Below are 22,078 nucleotides of genomic sequence, written 5' to 3'. Positions count from 1 at the left end.
CACACTATGTTGCCCAGGCTGGTCTCGAATTCCTGCTCTCAACCAATTGATCCTCCTGCCTCAGCCTCCTGAGTCCCTGGGATTACAGGTGTGAGCCACTGTGCCCGGCTCACAGTGATGTTTTGATATTTACAATGTATAGTGATCAGATTAGGGTAATTAGCATATCCATCATCTCAAACATTTAACATTTCCTTGTGTTGGGAACATTCAATATTCTCTCTTCTGGCTATTTGAAAATACATAGAAAGTAAAACCAAGGATACTAGAGGTTAGGAAGGGTAAAGGGGAAGAGAGAGAGGGAGAGATTTGTTAAAGGATACACAATGACAGCTAGATAGGAGGAACAAGTTCTAGTGTTCTATACCACTGTAGGATAACTGTAGTTAACAATAAAATATATTTGCAAATAGAAGAGAGGGAATTAGCTCTTTCCCCAAACAGTTCATTTGGGGTTCATGCTTCAGTTAGACCCCAGGTTTGAATAATGGGTCTAAGTTCCCAAATCCAGGCATTATCCCGACAAAGGGTGGAACCCGACGTGGCAACCATCTCGCCAGATCGTGGCCACCTCCTGCTTCCAAGGTGGGTGCAGAGACACCTGTTTGAACAGGGCAAACTGAGTTGGCTTTGAGTCTAAAAAAACTGATAAAATGTAAGGAGGCCACATTTTAATGGAAGAGGCACAGAGAAATGGCAAAGTAACTGGATTGGGAGACGACGTTTTGTTTCCCAAGTAGAATAAGGACAGATCTTGTCAAATACCTGCCAATCCCAATGGCTAGAAAAGCATTTTTCTGAGAAGACAGGAACACGTGTGTAACTGAATCAATACAGGAAAAGGTGGACAGGCTGGTCAACCAACTGGAGTATTGATTTTGTCTCTTGGGTGTTGAGCTTCTATGAAATTGTTTTCCATTTGCTTTTCAGGATTGTCAAATACAGCGAGCAGTTCTCGTCCAACGATGCCATCATGTCGGGCTGCCTCCCCAGCAACCCGTGGATAACGGATGACACGCAGTTCTGGGATTTAAATGCCAAATTGTATGTATTGTATATATATATATATTTTTTTTAAATAGCTTTTTGAGTTATAATTCACATGCTGTGCAAATTCACCTATTTACACTGTACAATTCAGTGCTATTTATTATATTCATAGAGCAGTTCCCTCATCCCTACGATCAATTTTAAAACATTTTAATCACTCAAAAAAGAAACTCCATACTCCTCCAGCCTTAGGCAACCATGGATCTCTGTTCTGTCTCTGTGGGTTTGCCTGTCCTGGGCATTTTGTGTAAATGGAATCATACATTGAGTGGTCTTTTGTGACTCAATGTATGATTCCATTTACTTAAGTTTTTTTTCACTTAGCATACTGATTTCAAGGCTTATCAGGTAGTGGGATGTATCTGCACTTCATCCCTGTGTATGGCTGGATAATATTCATCGCGTGGATAAACCACATTTTGTTTATCCTCTGTTGATGGACATTTGGTGGTCCCTGCATTTTAGCTACCATGAAGGATGCTGCAATGAGCATTCACTTACAGGTTTTTGTTTTCATTTCTCTTGGGTGTATATCTAGGAGTGGAATTGCAGGGTCAAATGATGACTGTGTTTAACAATATGTTATTTTTAAAAATGAAAAAAATTATCTTTATGGCTTTGCATGTCTGATATCTAATTAGAGTAAACGCAAGTTCCAGGAAGGCAGGGCCCTAGACTTGCCCTGGGAGGGACTCCTTTCCCTTTGCTCTGTTTGTGAATCTCGAACACTCGTTGCAACTGTAGCGGCACAAACATGTTGCTTGGGAGACGGGGTGAGGGCAGAACTGCAGGAGGAGAGTCCGGGCTAACAGAGGGAGGAGGAAGAAAAGGGTCTGTGGGTCAACTCGGGAAGGTGGGGGCAGGAGACGGGATGGCCTGAGTGTGTGAGGGAGGCAGGGCAACAGGAGGCATTTGAGTTCTTTTGCCCTGAAGGCTAAGGGAGCAGGGCGAGTGTGAGGGTCCCCATGTGGGCACCCTCCTTCCCTCTGGGATGCCATCTCCTTGACGTGAGCCCCAGGGGACTTGTCTGAGGCTGCATCTTCGTAGCGAGTGATTACTTGGCTTGCGTGTTCATGCAGTGATGGGGGGAGGAGGAGGACTGGGCTGAGTCCTGGGCCGTGGGACTCATGGGGGTTGAGGAGCTAATGCCCTTGACCCCCACCCGGACGACCGCCTGGCACAGCCCCTGCCTCGCGTGGAATGTCGGTGCCTTCACACATCCTTGTCCTCGCAGGGTGGAAATCCCAACCAAGATGCGGGTGGAACGATGGGCCTTCAACTTCAGCGAATTGATCCGAGACCCCAAGGGTCGACAAAGCTTCCAGTACTTTCTCAAGAAAGAATTCAGTGGTGGGTCTTTAAATTTTTTTTTTTTTTTCCTTTTAGAAACACTCCTTTAATGTCTGGCCTAGGGTTTGGGGAATTTCTGGGCAGGCGTTTTCATAGCTTTGCTTATCCCCTTAAATAGGTGCTTCCTTTGACAGCTTTAAGAACGGTACTGGAGTGCAGGACCCATTCTTTCCATAGGCTCTAAGAAGCCCCATAGTCTGGGGCAAAATCGCATCTGCTCACAAAATCCACATTAGTGGCCCCCGCATTTCTGAAGGCTCCATCTTGGCTGTCCTTACTGTCACCCAAGGGGTTCTTCCTTCTCCTGCCTCTAAGCACAGCGTTTTGGGGAAACCTTGAAGAAGGGAATGGAAACAGGCGGTCTTCCTCTTTTTGCCTGGCAGCCTGGTTTTCTTTAGCTCAGTGATGCTGCACATTTGATTCACCTGGGGGTATTTTAAAGCCTGTGTTTGCCTGGCTTCCATCCCAAGAGAGTGCTTTTTATTGGTTGGGGTGGGAGTCTCTGAAGTTTTGAAAACTCCCCACAGGATTCTAATGTGCAGGTGACTGAGAAGCACCGCCTTAGCTCCTGGCCTGATTTCTTCAGGGCCTTGGGAGGGTGCGGATTTTAATGGAATGGAAAGGGCCACATCTTACATCCCATCTCTGGATGTCTTCTCGTGGTAGCACCTGTGAGTTCTTAAACATATTACACACCTGGGAAAACCAAGAGGCCGGATTAGAACCAATTTCACTAGGCTGTGCGTTCAATTGGCTTCACCACCTCCATTGAAATATTTATTTTTATAAGATGTATTTACTTCCTTCCCGAGTCCCAGCCCTGGGGAGCTTCACTTTTGAGCCTCGACATTCAGCCGCCTGCTACCTAAAACGTACTTATCTGTGGGGTTGCTGCTGACGCTAATCCTCCTGGGCATGGCTTTAGCCTGGTTGACTGCCAGATGCAGAACATTACCCTATAATATGGATTGTTGAAAATCCTTCTCTCTAATCAAGCCTAATTGCCATGATGTAGTAAAACCCAGAAAACATGGATGGAGACGGGGCATGCTGGCGAATACGTGGTTATGGTGCCATCTAGTGGCGAAATGACAAACTACACTCTAAGTTTATCTCGCATGCTTTCCTTAAAAGCCAGAAACAGGTGAGAGTATTCCCTTGCATTATTTAAACCGTAGAGTTGCCAATCTCCTCATGAGATTCCTGAGGCTCTGGGTATGAACAGGGCAGAAGACTCATAAGTTTAATCATTTAATTTTGTTTAAAAAAGCTTACATTGAAATGTGATTCACCTGCCATGAAATTCACCCTTTTAAAGTGTACAATTCAGTGGTTTTTAGTATATACACTAAATTGCGCAATCATAACCACTATCTAATCCAGAACATTTTCACCACCCCAAAAAGAAACCCATTGCCTGTTAGAAGTCATCCCCTTTGCCTCACTCTCCCCCACCTGCTCCCCGCTGCTCCCCTCCCCCCCCCTCCCCTGCCCACCCTCAGCCCTGAGCAACCACAGATCTGCTTTCCATGCCTGTGGGTTTGGTTATTCTGGACATTTCATATAAATGGAATCATACAGTACATGGCCTTCTGTCATCTTTCACTTAGCACAATGTTTCTGTGTTGTAGCCTGTAACAACGCTTCATTCCTTTTTATGACCATATAATAATTCATTGCATGGTTATACACATATGTTTATCTGTTCCTTATCAGTGAACATTTGGGTGGTTCCCAACTTTTGCTATTGTGAATAATTGCTTATTTAATACCTTAAGTGATGAACTGCCTTCTGCTATGGGCAAGGTGGTCTATATTGCATTCAATGTCAGCTCAGTTGCCTGTCGGTTCAGCACAATGTTGGCCTATGACCCCCGTCCAAGGAGCATCCTCAAGTTCATGCTAAAGAGGAAGGACCTCTGTAGAGTTATGTGACAAATGTCAACTAGTTTAGAATTGTACAGCCTTTTCAAATCTGAAACAGCTTTCAAAACAACCAAACAGACAACAGTTGACCCTTGAACAGCATGGGGTTTGTACTGCATGGGTCCACTCATATGCAGATTTTTTTCCGATAAATATATTGGAAAATTTTGGGGGGATTTACCATAATTTGGAAAAACTTGTGGACAAACTGCATAGCCTAGAAATATTTAAAAAATAAGGAAAAAACTGCATGTATGTCATGAATACATAAAATAAATGTATTAATAGATACTGGTCTATTTATATGTTAATTGCCTGTTGATGTCATTGGCAAGGCTTCCAGTCAACAGTAGGCTATTGGTAGTTAAGTTTTTGGGGAGTTAAAAGTTAGTAATATGTGCCTGGGTGCCGTGGCTCATGCCTGTAATCTCAGCACTTTGGGAGGGTGAGGTGGGAGCTCAGGAGTTTGAGACCAGCCTGGGCAACATAGCAAGACCCCATCTCTAACAAAAATTTAAGAAATTAGCCAGGTGTGGTGGCAAGTACCTATAATCCTTGCTACTGGGGAGATTGAGGCAGGAGGATCACTTGAGCCCAGGAATTCAAGGCTGCAGTGAGCTATTATTGGGCCACTGCACTCCAGCCTGGGCAACAGAGCTAGACCCCGTCTCAAAAAACCAAACCAAAACAAAACAAAACAAAAAACCCCAAAACACGAAGTTATATGTGAATTTTCGACTGCATGAGAGTCAGTGCCCCTAAGCCACACATTGTTCAAGGGTCAACTGTACTATGACAGGAGAGGAAGGGTTCTCTTCTCCATTTCCCCACACAGGGGCACTCCACGATTTACACACACACACACACACCCCACACACAGGCTCTTGCTCTCCCATTGGTGTGATCATCTTCATTTTCCTAGGCACAAATTGTCCCCGGGATCGCTGTATTCACAATGCTTGTGGGTGCTGTGGAGAAGGGTTAGAGAACTTCAGGTTGGAAGGAGACGAAGGAAGCCGGCTTTCCTTCTGGGCCAGAGGACTGGACTCCGTCCGGCTCAGGGGATGCTCAGTGAAGTCCCCCTCGTGGCCAGGCCTTCCCTGAGGGTCCCGTCCTTCAGGATTGCTGCTCGAGTGGCCATTCTGTGCGGACCTTTGGGCTGGAGCGTGCCCTGTGAGGGGCTGTAAGAGAAGGGGTCTCTACACAGCCACGCAAAGCAGGCAGAACCCCCCCACAGTCGTCAAACAGCAGCAAAGCAAACAGAAAACCCGTAGCGTGGCAACACTGTGGGTGAGCCAGTGGGAACCTGTTCAGGCAGTGTTTGCTACAGCCAAATTCTAGGACAAAAAGCATGTGACAGCCTCAGGAGGGTTAGTGCGAGCTCTGACGTTATTGCTGGAGGGAGGGACGGCAGCCGCAGTGAGGAACTTTGCTGCAGACGCGGGGGTCCCGTCTAGTTTATTTCAGAGACCACGTGTGGAGCAGGTACTAGGTTCCCGAGACCCCCCAGGCCAGAGAAGTGAGATGTGGCTCCTTCCCCGCAGGAGTGTTTTGTCCGGCGTCACAGTGTGCCATGGCTTGTTTTGCAGAAGGAAAGACGTTCACTGAGCCGGGGAACCGAATCTATCCCAGTTGACCCATTTCTCTTATTTCTTCTTGTCTTCTCCCAACCCGTTTCCTGTCCGGCTCTCGCCCGCGTGGACCCCGCCTCCCGGTGCAGGGGAGAACCTGGGGTTCTGGGAAGCCTGTGAGGACCTGAAGTACGGAGATCAGTCCAAGGTCAAGGAGAAAGCCGAGGAGATTTACAAGTGAGGACTGGCCAGAGGGTTGGGCAAGGCTCCCCCTGGGCTTCCCGCTGACCACCCTGGTGCGCTGGAGGCGGAGATAGGATGGAGCGGCCACAGCTGGCATGGCGGCCACTGACCTGCCGAGCTGTGAACACCTCCCCGCCGCTTTGGGAGGTCTGGGCTCCTCTCGTTTGATGTGGTTCCCCTGCTCCTATGCGAACGTGGCCAGGGGCTGAAAAAGCGGTGCAAAATGCTTTTCCTTTGACTAACCCCTGAGGTCTCCCAAGAGAAGGGGTGTGTGTGTGTGTGTGTGTGTGTGTGTGTGTGTGTGTGTGCGTGTGTGTGAGAGAGAGAGAGAGAGAGAGAGAGAGAGAGAGAAGAGGTGAGATGGGAACGCTCTTCCCCAAGCTGCCCAAGAGATGCGAGGACCATGCAGGGAAGGGAGGTCCCCCCACGTGTCTGGGACAGTCAGCCCAGCTTGGGGTACAAATGTGGGCAGCACAAATATATCCCTCTCCAGGCCTTGCCTCCAAATTACCCAGGAGCCAAGGGTTCCTTTTAAAGAGATCAGTCCTGCTTTTAATGGCCAGGTGGAAGGACAGGGAGGCATGTGACGGGGCCACCGAAGTTGCTGAGAGCCACACTCCCACACCCCCAACGCTCCTGCCCCCACCAGCCTAGTGGGCGCTGCTGTCCTGCCATGCTCCCATCCCTGCGGTTCCTCCTGTTGGCACTGGCCACGGTGGATGGTGGCCTTGGGCCCTGAGGACCCAGCATTCTTAGTTCAGACTCATGCTTGGCTGTGGTTCTAAGCCCAAGCACCACTGTGGGCTGAAACCTGCCCTTTGCGGCCACCAGGCTGTGCAAGGAGCCTTGGACAGCAGGTCGGGCAGCTCCGCCCCTCTGAGGACTTGGCCTTCGGGACCGCTGATGTCCTTCCTTCAAGTGGACTCAGGTTGGGCCACCCCAATTTCCAGAGAGGCACCAACAACATAGAAGGGAAGAGCTTGAGGTCTCACTTCTCACATTTACTCTCCTGCAAATTCGCCCACCTGCTCCCATAGGGAGGGGCTCACACACCTAGAGAAATGGGGGTAGGTGAGGAGGGGGTGGGGAGGTCTGTAGGGCCAGGAAGGTCCCATGATGTCCTTCCCCAGAAAAGTAGGCTCCTGACTGCCTCACACACGATGACACACGCATGACTCCTAATTCCAGAAATCCACTGCAACGGAGCTTGCAGCCTCCACCGCTGTATCAGCTTCCTTCCTCCCCGGTTAGGTAAATCCTAGTTTGAATTCCAAAATTTTAACGTACATCTTAGAAGGGTGGGAAAATATCCATGTGAGTATTTCTAACCCCACAATGACTCGGAATCAGAAGTATTAGGAGAGGTCTGCACGCCCCAAATCCAAGGCAGAGCCGCAGGACTCACTAAGTGTGGCCAAGTTTGGTTTCACTGGGGCCGCTGGCCTGGCTGCCCGGGGGTCCAACCTCTGGATGCCAGGATTTTATGGGCTGCCTCCCAACTCAGCATTTGAGATTGGGCCGAGGGAGAGCAGAGGGCCCCAGGACACCTGTTTGGAGGTGCCTTCACCTGGTTCCAGATTGGCCCCTGGGATCCCGGTGAGTCAGGAGGCAGAAGGTGTGAAGTTGGAGGTTGGATTCTTCACCCTCATGGCCACGGCCTAACCCAACCTGGACTTACCACCCCACTCCCCCTTTTTGCTCTCTCTCCTGGGGCTTGGGAACATCACAGTGAAATATTCACATTCCCAATACTGCACGGCTGCTTTCTTGCTTCTGGGAAAAGTTGCTTAACAACCTCTTCAAAAGCTCAACCTCTTTAGTGTCTCCTTGGGTCGCCTCGCTCCCAAGCGCCCGTGAGCCTTTCGCTGATGGACTTGGTTTAGCTCCTTTCGCTAACATTCCCGCCCCCCGCCCCCAGGCTGTTCCTGGCCCCAGGGGCGAGGCGCTGGATCAACATAGACGGCAAAACCATGGACATCACGGTGAAGGGGCTGCGGCACCCCCACCGCTATGTGCTGGACGCGGCGCAGACCCACATCTACATGCTCATGAAGAAGGTAGGGGGGTCTGGGTCTGGGATACGGGGGCCAGGGGGCCCTCCCCTCCGCACCTGGAAAGTTCCTTAGATGTGGGACAAAGGGAGATGACATGTGGATGGCACCTTGCCAGTGGCGGGATGCGGAATTGTCAGCAGTCTCTTCCACCTTCCACCCCTCTTGAACCCCTTCCCGCGCTGGCCGGGGAGGACCCCCGTAGGAGCCGTGTGCATTCGTGGGGCCTCACGGGCAGCAGCAGCACAGCTGGTAGTGAGGACGTTAGCAGGGACAGCATGACTGCGATAGCCATCGTCAGGCGAGGGCTTAGGAGGTGCAGGTGCTGGGCAGAGCACGGAGCTGTGTGCTGGAAGCCACCCGTAGGCGTCGCGACTGCAGGATCCAGTGGCCCCCCAAGGCCTCGCCAGAGGTGGGCTGGGATTCCCATTCCCGTCTGAGTCCCAGGCCCGAGCGCTTAGCCCTGTTGTCCAGCGGTGGCCGTTCTCATGGCCTTGGCCAGATAGTGCACGCAGGGGTGTAGTGTCTAAAAGAGACAAATTAGGTGTGATCGTCATCAAACCCTGTGAGAACTCAGATAGCCTTCTGGATTAGTAGTCACATGTGAACACGGTGGGAATTTTCAGGAAATTAAAAAAAATAAATAGAGGGAACCTGCGGGAAAAATCAGTCACGTTCATAAGAAGTTAGTATCTGAGGCTCAGAGTTAGCCTTAGGGAAGTTGTCCAGTCTGGTTCTTCTTTGGGGCCACCGCTGACAAGACTGTCTGTGGGGACTTCAACTTCACGTTGCGGCAATTACGTCTCCAACGGCAAAGCATCCCTATAAACTATGTCGTGCGATGTGGGTTTGTGGGCGTGGTCAGCGTTAGCATCCCCGATTTATATTTGTTCCATTTAGCCTTTTAGTGCATTATAAAAATAATAATTTAGAATTTTCACCAAGCCAGATTAGCCATTTTTTACCATTTCCTTTTTTTTTTGTCAGTGGGGTTGGTTTTTCTGTGTTTTTGCTACTGTAAGATTCACAGCAGGGTTTCTTTAATAATATCCTTACTTAATATGTTTTTAAACGTTTTGATTCTTAAAAATGTAGTTTTCATAGAGCCCTTTAGGGGATGCCCAGGGAGGCCAGCCACTGGCCAGGATGGGACAGAGTCGTAGGTAACTTGAGAATGACATATGTGCTTAGTGGACTCGACGTCACTATAGCCGCGTCCTGTGGCCATAAATGCAGCATGACCCAGTGGCTCCATGATTCCTATTCTCAGACTCTGTCCTCGTTCTCATAACTTTTATTGTTACCACTTTGTCTTTAGGATAGTACCATTTCAATAAATTAAAAAATATATTCTCCATCCTTGGGTTGTGGCAGTGGGTTTGGTCCCATGTTTGTTACGACTGGACTTTTCAGGTGGCTTGGCTTGGAGTGGGCGGAGGGGTTGCGTTTCTAACAAGTTCCCGGGTGAAATCGGCACTGCTGGCCTGGGAACCACACTTGCAAGCCCTGCAAACCGACCCAAACAAACACCTTTTGCATAAGGAGACAAATTCTCTTACAGTTTTCATTTTGCTGCCGAGGGAGGGCTTGAAAATGGGGCAAGCGTATTTGTTTGACTTGGCAGTGTCTCTCTCATAATTACTGTTTTTCTCTTCCCCGCTCTAGGATTCTTACGCTCGCTATTTAAAATCTCCCATCTATAAGGAAATGCTGGCCAAAGCTATTGAACCTCAGGAAACCACCAAGAGAAGGCACGTGGAGTTGTCTGTAATTGCTGGCCGCCCGCTGTTTCGTTTACAGAGGAGTGAGGGTCTCTTGCAGGCAAACGGCTCTTATTGAGATATTTGCTTGATGAAAATATTGGGGACTGGGGAGTACTGTTTAGAGGACAAGTGGCTCCTCTGCTTCAGCATGCTGTGTAGTCACTCTAGCAAGACTTCCTTAGCAATTCCCACCAGTGAGTTTGCTTCCCTTAATGCTGGTTTGAAACAGTTTTGATTATCAGATCAATAATTACCCTTTATCACAAATGGAAGCATCTCACTGGTTTTTTTTATTAACATGGCTGTACTTTTCCACCCTCAAACTGATGTATGGGAGTGAATTTAGCTACACCCCCGTATTTAAGACTTTAGAGAGAATAGCATATGGCACCCCAAGAGAAAATGCTAGACTGCGAGGAAGCCAACGGTGACATCCTGAGTATTCACTCTGCCCCCAGGGGACTGAAGTCCATTAACTCGTTCATTCTCACTCTCCTCATTCGAGATGTGGACCATCTCTTCTTGTAGAGCCACTGGGACAGTGAAGGAAATAATGTTCTGAGTGGCAGATTGAACTTTTTTTGGGGGAAAAAAATACTCTACAGGGATTGAAGATTCAAAAGAGTAACCAAATGACAGCTTGAACAAAGTCGTGGGCCTCTGGCAGAGGTTTCCCCACCGGCAGCCGAGTGTCCTGCCCCCCCGCCCCCCCTCCGTGGTCAGTCAATGTTCCCGTTCAGCCCCTGCTGGGCTTTTCTCCAGCGTCTTCAGTCAATGCAAAAGGCGGGTGGCTGGACCAGAGCCTTTATCAAAAGGGCTTAAAAAAACACCCAACTTGGTTTCACTCTTGAGGATAATGACCCTGTTATGAAAAGGAGACAAAGGAGGTCTTTGTGGGGCTATTCTTCTAGGTTTACAGACTGAGGAAGGGAGTTCAGTGTCTCTGGGGACTTAAAAGCTTCTCCTTTAAGCCAGAAGAAAGGGCCGTAATAGTTCCAGAAGTTCTGCCAGAAAGTAACGGGGAAAGCAAGGGGAGTTTTGTACTTCTCTCTCCAGATAGTTTATAATTTGGGGCAGACATGGGAATTCAGCTGGGATCTTTTCTGGGGCACAGCTGGGGCTGTGAGTTCCTGGGGTGGCAGAGACCGCTGGTGGGGTGCTTGGCTTCGGTGTGGGGCATTGCAGTTGGGTAACGTTGTCTTCACTATTGTGAGTGAGAATCATGTGTCAATGCTTTTGTGAAGTGTGAAGCTTGGCCTGTATCCACGCAGGGATTGCAATGGGTGTGTGAACAAATGTGAGTTTGTTCCATGACTTGCAGGTATAAGACAACGTATTAAAATGTAATTTTCCCAGGACAAGTTAAACCTAGCTCCAAGCCTTCCCGTTGGCAGAGCTAGTGAGAGATCCAATGTGAGGCTTTACTTCTTGGTAGGGGAGCCCTCCTCCTCCCTGGGATAGACACAAGAGTTCTAGGCACTTATGTAGTTCAGAAATGTGGAGTCGGTCCTAGATCTTTGGTCTAACTGATACCGAAATGCATATTTTCCAAGCCTGGGTGGGGCCTCAAAGGCAAATGTCTCATCTGCTCACCACCCGCTGCAGCCCTCAGACACCTAGAGCTTTGTCCTGGCTCCTAAGGCCACGCTAGAGAGAGTTGGTCCCAGGATTCCATGTCTGGCTTCTGAAGAAGGTTCTGACATGTGCTGAAGATACTGGGCATGAGCAGGGTACCAGCCCACCACTCCCTTCGGGCCCTTCCCTTTTTCTCTGTCCACTGAGGCCTGGCCCTCTTGGACAGTCCAGCTCCTTCCTTCCCCCCCAGAGTCTTGGCTTTTTAAAAACAAATACTCCGGCTCTCTCCTGAGGCTGGAGCCTTGGGCGTCCAGCACCCAAGCCCTCCCAGCCCCCTTCTTTCATGAAGATCTTACAGGAAGTTAAGATAACAAGTTCGTTTCTAAATATCATAGAAGCTTTGTCTGTAATCTTCACCATCCAAAGAGCCTTCCTTGAGCCCAGCCTAAAACCTGGTGGCAGTTGGTGCTCACTGAGGTCTTGTCCTCCCAGGGGGAGGATGGAGCCAAGGCTGGTCATGGCCCTGAGGACCCCACCTGAGTTTCACTGGGAAAAGGAGGGAACAAATCCAGATTCTGGCCTCCCAGCCCCCACTCCCACCAGGTGTGACAGTGTCATCGTTGGGCAAGCAGTGTCATTTTCCACCAACTACCCATCTGTCTTTCCTTCCAGCGCCAGCCTCCCGTTTATGCGGCGTCACCTGCGCTCCAGCCCGAGCCCCGTCATCCTGAGGCAGCTGGAGGAAGAGGCCAAGGCTCGAGAAGCGGCCAACACGGTGGACATCACCCAGGTCATGAGCAAGCTGGACCGTAGGAGCCAACTCAGGAAGGAGCCGCCTCCTAAATAAATCTGTGGTTCCTGGGGCCGGGGGCATGCACTTGGGAGGGGCAGACAAAGAAAGGCAGGGCCAGAGTCTAGAAGATTCCATTCCCCACGCATGGCGCAGTAGGGTCATCAGGTCCATCCCATAGTCCTCTAACTTCCTTCGTGGCGGACTTGCCGATGCCACAGCAGCTAGAGCTTGTTCCCGGCTCAGCAGGGGATGGGGGCGGCCATGGTGGCGGGTGGGGGGAGCCCGACTCAGTGGCTGCGTGCCTGCCTGTCTTGCCTTAGCGAGTGCTTGCGGCGAGAACCACAGGGAAAACAGGCTGCTTCGTGTACCACTCTTTGCTTTGGAAAACTAAAGAGAAGGCCTCTCCCCACCCACAAGGCATAGTTTTTCCAGGAGCATTTGTTTAAAATAGCTTTATGAAGCTCCTCATCCTGTCTCTTCAGTTTAGACTCTTGCTTCTAGAGCAGTCTGAGATCCCCCCAGGGGACGGGTTGCAGGGCTCCCCTAGAGAAGCACTTGCCCTGAGCCCCTCTGTCGCACCAGCCTAGAAAGGCCCTGCTACAACATCTCTCCTGGTGAGTCTGTTCTTCGTCACGGTGACCTGAGGGCTGGTGGGCTCTCTTCGTCCCGTCTTCCCAGCCCCTTGTACGTGCTGGGGAAATAAGTAGCTGTAGGAATGGAAGACTTAGGCCTCTAGGGCAGTCAGGTAAGGTAGCCGCTGAGGAGCATCTTTTTGGCTAAGCAGCAAAGGTGCTGATGTGTCTCCATTCGTGGGAAGCAGGATGGTAGATGTCTGTGGCATTAAAGTGAGTCAGGATCAAAGATAATACTCCCTGGGGGATTTTTGAGATGTTGGTGCTTCTCTCCTCGGTAGGTGTAGACTAGGCCAGCCCTGTGGGCAGGGGTAGAGAAAGAGGACAGTTCGAACTCTGACCTTGGGAGGTCTAGAAGGTCATTCTTGAAGTTAGGCTTGCCCCCTACACCTGTGTAACAATGCAAGGGAGATAAGACCACAGGTGAGCAAGAGACCAGCCTTGTCAGGCACAAATACTCACTCGCTCAGCACATTTATGGGGCACTTGCTGTGTGCACGGCATGGGTGAATAAGTCAGACACATTTCCTTGATCATGGAGCTTATAGTCTAGGATTGATATGAAGCAATTAAGCAAATTCTCAGGTAGCTGTTGCTGGGTAACAACCAGCCATAAAACTAGAGTGGCATAAAGAAGCATCTATTATTGACGCACATGGGGGTCATCCGTGTGGCTCCGTGGATCGTGGCTGGGCTCACTCATGTGTCGGGGAGTCGATCTGTGGCAGCCCAGGCTGGGCTATGTGGGAAGAGTCTTTTCTCCTTCACGTCTCTCCCGTCTGCAACAGCCCAGCCTGGGCATGATGCCGTGGTGGGGTCTGAATGGCAGGGGAGCCAGTGGGAACACACAAGGCTTCACACAGTCTCTTCCACTTCATCTTATTGGCCAAAGCAAGTCATCCGGACAGCCCAGATTCCAGGGGTGGGTAAATGGACTCTATCTCTAGTGAAAGAAGTTTCAAAGTCTCAAGGCAAAAGACATGGACACAGGGACAGCTAAAGCATCCAGGCCATCACTGCAATTCACAACACAAATACAAGATAAAACCTGTTGAGCGGATGATGAAGGAAATGGACGTGGTTCTGCAAAGGGGAAGTGGGATGTGTGTAGGGTGCACCTCTCTGAGGCAGTGACAGAGAAGCAGAAGGTGAGAAAGAGGTGGCTGACATTGGGGCCAGGCAGGGAGAGCGTTGTAGGGAGAGGGGAACTCGTGGGCAGTGGCCCTGGGATGGGAGGTGGCTCGGAGTGAACTGAGAGGCCAGGGGAAGGGGGCCTGGCGGATGAGAGGGAAATGGTACGAGGCGAGTTGGAGAGTGGGCAGGGGCCGGGTCACTGGAGACCTCCCGGCTGTCGTAAGGAGTTTGTGGTCACTGGTTTCTTGTTAGCAAAATGATTCCAACCGAGGAGGCGGGAGCTTACGCTTCCCATTTTCACCAGTCATAGGCTAGTTCACGCTCTGAAAGAGCACCGAGAGATACGCTTTATGCACCTCTCTTTGGAAGAATACTGGACTCCCCCAACTCCAGAGGGTCCCCCAGGCAGACATTTCAGATAATGAACCTTTGTAAACTAAGTAACATGAGAGGAGGGACCACAGTTATCTCTTTCACTACTTGGAGCCTAATGCTCGGGACCTTGCAGATTCTGCACAAACGTGTGGCATGAATAGCAGAACAAAGGAATGACAAATGAATGAATGAATGAAGGGAAAGAGCCCTGGATTTGGAGAAAGCGTCCTGGGCCCTGGGCCCAGGTCCTGGTTCTAGCACCAGTCACGTGGTCTTGAGCAAGTCCCTTAACCTCTCTGCTTCCTCGTGTGTGAAATGGGGCCAGACCCACACTTCTCAAAACACACTTTGTGAATCCCAAGAGGGCACCAGTCTGGGGCATCCATTTTACTTGAAGATTTGGAATGGGAGGAAAATTAGGTAATTTTTAAAATTTCACATTAAAATAATTATGAATATATTATGAAGTAGAAAGCAAAATGCCCATGAATTTTTTAAGATACAATTTGACACTTCAAAGATGTTGTGTGCCTGGCTGTGGCAGGTTCAGGCTTTGCCTGCAGACCCCGGGGGAGCCTGTGTCCCCGGCTCTCAGGCCGCTGGGCCTGCTCTGGTGGGAACGTCTGAGAAGCATGAACGCAGAGGATAGCTGCTGTCCCTCCTAGATCCTCCATACGAGCTGATATTCCACGCCTGGCAGAATGGTGGTGAGGGTGTCGAATACGTCATGAATTCTTCAGGGCACAGACCACGTCTTGTTCATCTTTAGCTCAACTACCTGCCACCCCACGTGTCACAGGCTTGCGCTCGCCGCGTCTGTCATCCCACCGCCCGCCGCCGTGTGCTCTGTGTCAGGCACACGGAACTCCCCGGGTGTTGCTGGGAACCTGCTCGGTGTCAGACACGCAGGCCGCACACGCTAGTGAGGGCCCATGTGAATCTTCAGTAGCATCAGAAATAGTATTGATTTGGAAAATATTAATGATATATTTAAATCATCATGATAGTCTCTATTATGCCATGTATTTAGACACCATCTGAATTCCTTAATGCCATACTTTAAACAATTTAACTTACACTAGGATATAAGTTATTCTACAAGGCACCAGGATTTCCTTTATAGAACTCCATTTTCCAGCTTGACCTTTAGAGAAAAGACAGCTCTCGTTGTACTAAGTGAAAATGCAAGGGCCGGGGGGAAATGTGAGTCAAGTACCTAGGACCATGCCTGGCATGTTGTAAGTGCTCAGTAAATGCTAGCTGCTGTCCCCGTCCCCACCTTCATCATCGTCCCCACCTTCATCATCATGACCATCATCATCATCCTCCTTACCATCGTCAGCGTCACCACGACCATCCTCCTCCTCCTCCTCCTCCTCATCATCACTACCATCATCATAATCACTGTCACCATCACCCTCATTGTCATCATCACCAGCATCCTCACCCTCACTGTCACTGTCAACACACCACCATCCTCACCCTCATGGTCTCAGAACAGGCGTGTGCCTTCTTCCCTCTGGCAGTGTTGTCCGATACGGTGGCTCATTATTCTTTATTATTTAAGGCATTTCCCGAGGGGTATTTAAAGGACTGTTGTTGCAGACCATCTTCCTTCTCTGCTCTCCCAGAGTCTCGCAGTGTGGCCCTCCCAGCTCTCCGGGGAACGTTAGGATGTGTCTGAGGGGAGGAGGGGGAGGGGTCGGTGTCATGTCCTCTGCAGCTGCTAGGAGAGGACTGACCGGCAACAGCATAGGGACTGGTCAGTCCTGCGGCCCCGAGTTCCATGACTACAGTCAGGGTCAGTTCTAATGGGGAAGGTCTTGTGCTGGATGCTGTCGAGTGGGTGAGTGGTAGGAGGGATGGCGTGTTTGTGAGGATTTTTCCCCATGGGGCCAACTTGGCTAGTTTGCTTTTGGGGGCAGAGGAGACAGGGAGGGGAGACTGCATGCTGCATGCTGCGCCCGGATGTGGCCCTCTGCTCACCTTCGTGCTCCCTGGAAGTGGGAGTTCAGGTGGCCACAGTGTCTCTGTCAAATTCTCACCCAGTTTCCGAGGACGGAACACGAATTACATCTCTGTGCACCATCTGCTTGGCCGTGCATTGACAAGCCTGTGGTTGTGTTCTCGTGTTAACGTACCGGTTCCGTTGCCAGCTCTGCCCCACCCCCGGGTTCCCTGGCACAATAAAAAAGCCACACACAACAAACCGCACCAAGCTCTCCTTCACTGTCTGTGTCGTGTCACATTCTTTGCCGTGTGTCCTGCATGCTGCTGCTTTGCTGCCTCGCACCACTGGTAGGTGGGGCACGGGCTGGAGGGGCGGGTGCGTGGTTCCCGGTGGGAGAGGGTGGGAGAGGCTTCCTGCCTAGAGTGTCCAGGCCCGGTGAGGCCAATGGCCATTTGCCCAGAAGAGAGGCCCATCTCAGACAAGGTAAGTGGCCACCCTCCTCATCTGTCTGTCATTCATCCTGGAGAAGAGAAGATGCCAGGGGAGGGTGGGGCAGGGAGAAGAGGGGCAGAGAGAGGAGGGAGGAGGGCACAGAACTGGGGCTACACGGAGAGGCTAGTCCCGTCATAAGCTGTGTGATATTGGTCAAGTTGCATCACCTCCATGGACCTCGGTTTTCTTACCTGTAAAGTGGGATCATCACAGGAGTTTATTACAAATTCTAAGGAAGTGGGATTCAGTGTAATGAACCCAGAGGGCCCCTCTTTGATACCTCTCTATTTTGACAAAGTCTGTTTTTTAGTTTTTGTACTTTGGGCCCATTCTCCAGGACCCCAAGTCCTATCTGAATCCCGTAGGCAGTAGGATGGCGATATGGGTCTGTAGAAAAAACAGGGGCTTTTGGGTCACACAGACCTGGCCTGAGATTTCCATTTAGTCATCGCTTCAGTGTTCTCTTGCTGTGCAAGAAAAGACCACAAGCAACGGCCATTTATTAGCTCACAGTCGTGCAAGTGAGGCTTGGCTGATGTCTCGGTCTGTCCAGGCTGCTATAACAAAATACCATACTGGGTGGCTGGTGCGGCTGATCTGCCGGCCACCAAGGCATCCAGCTGGCGGTCACTGTGCAGGCTCTGCAGTCAGCGAGCCAGGTTTCAAAGCCTGCCCTGCCGTTCCCAGTGGGGCGTCCCTGGGGGAGGGGGTTGGCGTCTCCCAGCATCAGTTTCCCCATCTGTAAACTGGGGATAATGCCAGTTAGTTGCTTCACTGAGGGGCTCTGTGGAGTAAGTGCAATAATCCATGATTGCGGAGTAAAGTGCCCGGCCCAGGGCCTCACCCCTGCTGAGTCCTGGCTGTGAATTAACGTCATTGTTAGGGTCATAACCCAGTGGCCCCAGGTGGCCTGTGGGAGTCTGGGCTGTGGACCAGGGGCTCTGAGCTGCAGTTTCAGAACAGAATCTTGTTTGGACTTTAGGACGTGAGTGTTAGAGAATGGAGACCCCCCCCCATCCCAGCCCAGCCTGGCCTCTGCAGCCCTCTGCCCTTTCTCTTCCTCAGAAAGCTGTTTGTGGGTGCACCTGCCCTTCCCTCCGCAGGTGATCTGGAAACAGGCCGCCCTCTGCGGGAGCCAGCAGCCTCTTGCTAGGCCCTGGGGAGTGCCTGGGCCCAAGGGTCAGGAGGATGCGTCTGAGCAGGATGCCCGTGTGGCAGATTAAAAGAGGGTTTGTTCTTTACTGCAGTCACTGCAGTTCCCTCTTGGAGGCGGTGCTGGGCCGACTGTCGTGGAGCCCCCAGCCCCTTCTCCCAGCTCTGTTCACGCTGGGCTTTGACGTGGCACAGGGCCACAGCAGGCCTTTGGGAGGGGACATGGCCCATGTGGCCCATGCGTTCTGCCAAGGGAAGAGAGAGGATAGCAGAAAGTCCCTGCTGGAAATTTCAATTTTAGTTTCCTTTTGTCAGCTCAGACAAAGCTCTTACAGGTTCCTTGGGTTGAAAATGCCATATCCACCCCTCCTGCACACGTGCTCTGGGGGTTGGGTCTCGGTGGTCCAGGGAGGTTGAAGTACTTCCCCCTTCTCCGGTGATACCTCCTCACCCTGTGTTCCCTGCTTCCATCTCACCTGCACGGCCTGCTTTCATGCTCAGCCTTCCTTCCCGGGTACCCCTGCCCAGCCCGAGGGGCGGCTGGGGAAACCTCAGCTGCCCCCAAAGGGGTTGTCAGTGTGGACCCCAGTCTGGGCCCAAGGCACGGGGGGCCTCAGGCCTGGAGGAGTCAGTGAGGCATGAGCTGGGACTTCTGGCAGCTCCACTGCTCTGCTAACAGTGTTTTAAATGCCTCCAGACCTGAGGTTGGGGACCAAGGATGGGAAGGCATGAGGTGGGGTGTGGTGGGTTCTAAGCATTGCTCACGTGGGGACAGGAGTGGAGGGGTGATCGGGAATTCAGCCTGGCCACGCTCCAGCACTCCAGACATGGGGGAAGGTCAGTTTGTGCCCTGGGATACAACTGGCTGGCCCCAGGGACGGTGGCCAGGGCTGGGGGACAGGCAGGTCCCTGGGCAGGAGGTCTCCGTGTGGCTGTGCTGTTGTCACAGGTGGCTTTGGGTGCCCTTCCCACCTCCCCAGGCGCAGCCAGGCCAGGCCTGCGCTCTCCCCATCGGAGGGGGGCTGGGTTAGCGCAGGGCAGCCCGGGGTCCCTGCTGAGCAGGCCACACAAGCCACCACTGAGGGTCTCCTTTCCTTCCCTACAGCCGGGCCAGCACTTGGCCCCCAGCCCGCACCTGGCTGTGTACACCGGGACCTGCGTGCCCCCCTCTCCTACCAGCCCCTTCGCCTCTTCCTGCCGGTCCCCCAGGAGGCCCTTCCCGTCGCCGGGCCGCTTCATCCGGCGGCCCAGCAGCACCATCTGCCCCTCGCCCATCAGAGTGGCCTTGGAGAGCTCCTCGGGCGCGGAGCAGAAGGGGGAGCCCAGTGGGGCCAGGGCCCCCCACGGGCCCTCCGACCCCGAGGGCAGCGAGGGCTCCATCGACGGCGCCTGGCCCCGCAGCCGGCCCAGGGCCCCCCCCAAGGCCCGCATGGCTCTGTCCTTCAGCAGGTTTCTGCGACGAGGCTGTTTGGCCTCGCCCGTCTTCGCCAGGCTCTCACCCAAGTGCCCCGCGGTGTCCCACGGGAAGGTGCAGCCCCTGGGGGACGTGGGCCAGCAGCTGCCACGGCTGAAATCCAAGAGAGTAGCAAAGTAAGAACGAGGGGGGTGTGTGCCGTGTGTGCCCCGGGCCCCACGGTGCCCTGGGTGCTCTGGAGCTGGTGGCTGGGGTGGGGGCCGGGGTGGGGGCCGGGGTGGGAGGGCATGGAGAGCAGACACCCAGATCCCTGGGCCCCCCGAAGGTCTCCAGAAACTCAGTTTGTCCTCCCCTGTCTTCCCTAGAAGGAGGAGAAGGAGCAAGCATCTTTCTTTTCCATCTTTTCCCCCTTCTAAGCTCTTTTGCTCACCCTGCCCCATCCCAAGACTATTAGTCTAGTAAATCCACTGCATTTGTAAACAGCAGGCAGCAGTGAAAGCCGCAGGTGGCAGGATGCCCAGGGCACGGTCCAGGGGCTCAGCCCCCGCCCCGCCCCACCTAAGTGCCTTGCCTCCGCTCCCCCCACCCCTCCTGCATCCACCCCCACCATCTCTCAGAGGGGCTGTGGGGATCCTTGTTCCAGCAGTTGTGTCTGTGGAAATGAAAGTGCCCAACTTCTGCCTGAGCAGTGGCCCCTGTAAACTGCATTTGGGGTAGCCCCGCAAGGCTGACCTCCGAGGGCCCCAGGTGCCCCCAGGCAGCCCACGGGGTGCAGAGCTGAGGCTCTGAGGAGTGCTTGACGATGCCTGGATCAGTGCCAGGAAGAAAAGTTGCAAACAATGCAAGTCAGAGAACCAGCCCCCACCTTACTGGGTTTTGGGGGAGGTGGTCAGGGCCACCCCGGCACCAATCACCACGCTCCTGTGTTTGGCCCTGCCTGGGCTTGGAGAAGGGGGTGCCATGCAGTCTTAGGTTGCCGTGGATACCCCAGGAGCGTGGCTTCTGCCTGCAGTGTGCACGGTCACATGGAGGTTGTCACTTGCAACTGCCTGTGTTGCTGGGGGAGAGGGAGGGCGGGTGACTCTGGGTGCCTTAGGAGAGGGTCAGGATCCAGTGTGAGTGCGTCTATTGGTTTTTCCCAACTGGCCCTGCAGAAGGAATGTTCTAGCTCTGTGGCCACTGCTATGCCTCACACCTGGGCTTTTAAAAGGCTCTCTTCTCAGGGGCCCCCACTTCCTCAGCGGGCAGTTTAAAGGACTGGCATGTCCTCCAGGGACATCCTGAATTCATCAAAACCATAAACATTCAAGCCCCTTGGAGACGAAAATAAAGCATCTTCAGAATTATCTTTAATTCAACAAATATGAACCGTCAATAAAAGGGATCCAGGAAGCCAATGGCTGCGCACACGGCTTTTGGTAAACACACCTGGGCACTAATCTTCAGGGATGTCAGGATAATCCGGGGATCTGGTGTCCCTCCTGCCCCGACGTGACTTGCTTTCCTCTTGCCCCTGAAGCTTTTTCCAGATCAAAATGGACGTGCCCACGGAGAGCGGGCTCTGCCTAATGGACCCGGAGGACACTGCGACAGGAGAGGCGGGTGGCCGGGCCATAGAGGAGGTCATCTGCCCCTGGGAGAGCCAGGCCGCGGGGAAGGCAGGCTGAGCCAGGGGCTGGCCCAGGAGGACGCTCCCCGCAGGCGCTGCATGGTGGGGCCACAGGTCGCGTTTGCTCGGGAACCAAAGCGCGTTAGGAGGATGTCCGAGGACCGGACTGTGATGCTCCGGCTGGCTGCCAGTGGCCTCCTCCTCCTCCTCCTCCTCCTGACTTCCCCTCCCTTGGGCAGAAAAAAGGCATGTGGACCGGAAGACTTTCCTTGCTGCCTTAAAACCGATAAAAGGTTAACTTGGAAGAGTTTTCTTGGATTGGAATGTTAGTGTGTGTGTCTGGTTTTATTAGTTACCTACGGGCAATTATTTATGAGTTAAACTCACGTCTCCTCCAGTTTTCTGGAAAAAGGATGTGGTCGAGTCACTTCCAAGAGCTCCCTCGCTGTCTAAATGGGTTTGTGTGTGAGGCTTCGTCAGCTACGCATCCCAGGGCTGCCCCGGGGTGTCGGGGGAGGGCTGGCAAAGGCACACTCCTGGAAGGCCAGGCGTGTTCATTCAGATTCCCCAAGAAGCAGACACCGAGCTGGGATTTGATGCACCAGAGATTTGTTGGGGAAAACACTTGGGGAAGATAAAGGGCCCGAGCTCGAGAAGATGGGGGTTGGGGGCTCCGGACTGTGCAGGTGCAGGAGTGACCTCTGGGGAAGGAGGAGTGGGCAGGGAGAGTCTCCAGTGGCAGCGTGGTTCCAAGAAAGTTTTGGCCAGGTCGCTGGGGTGTCCTTAAGCCAAAATCATGGTTGGAGGGGTCCTGCATCTCCTGGGAATGGTCCTGCATTGCACCCACACTATGCACCGTCACTGCCTGGGAGCCCCGTGGGAAGCCTGGCTGTGCTGTGGACACACTGGTGGGTCCTGACCCGCAGCAGCCAGGCCATCAGCCCACGTGCTCCCTGTAGGAGGAGCTCTGAGCACTCATTTCCACGTCCACCGTACC

At 52.5% G+C, this 22,078-nt stretch overlaps 1 protein-coding gene across 1 annotated transcript in view; it reads left to right on the top strand.

The window, feature by feature from the left end:
• RGS9 (regulator of G protein signaling 9) overlaps positions 1-21,399 on the top strand; it is a 62,209-nt gene extending 40,810 nt beyond the window's left edge. Inside the window, exons 12-19 of the mRNA XM_045569615.1 lie at positions 931-1,044; positions 2,285-2,400; positions 6,047-6,134; positions 8,059-8,197; positions 9,857-9,942; positions 12,202-12,319; positions 19,164-19,648; positions 20,992-21,399. Of these exons, the coding sequence (XP_045425571.1) occupies positions 931-1,044; positions 2,285-2,400; positions 6,047-6,134; positions 8,059-8,197; positions 9,857-9,942; positions 12,202-12,319; positions 19,164-19,648; positions 20,992-21,139 (1,294 nt within the window). The 3' untranslated portion in view covers positions 21,140-21,399. The remainder of the gene's footprint in view (positions 1-930; positions 1,045-2,284; positions 2,401-6,046; positions 6,135-8,058; positions 8,198-9,856; positions 9,943-12,201; positions 12,320-19,163; positions 19,649-20,991) is intronic.
• The last annotated feature ends 679 nt before the right edge of the window (positions 21,400-22,078 follow it).

This window comes from Lemur catta, chromosome 15 (assembly GCF_020740605.2).
Source record: "Lemur catta isolate mLemCat1 chromosome 15, mLemCat1.pri, whole genome shotgun sequence".
NCBI lineage: Eukaryota > Metazoa > Chordata > Mammalia > Primates > Lemuridae > Lemur > Lemur catta.
Note: the sequence above shows the minus strand (reverse complement) of the source record. Positions and strands in the feature narration are given on the sequence as shown.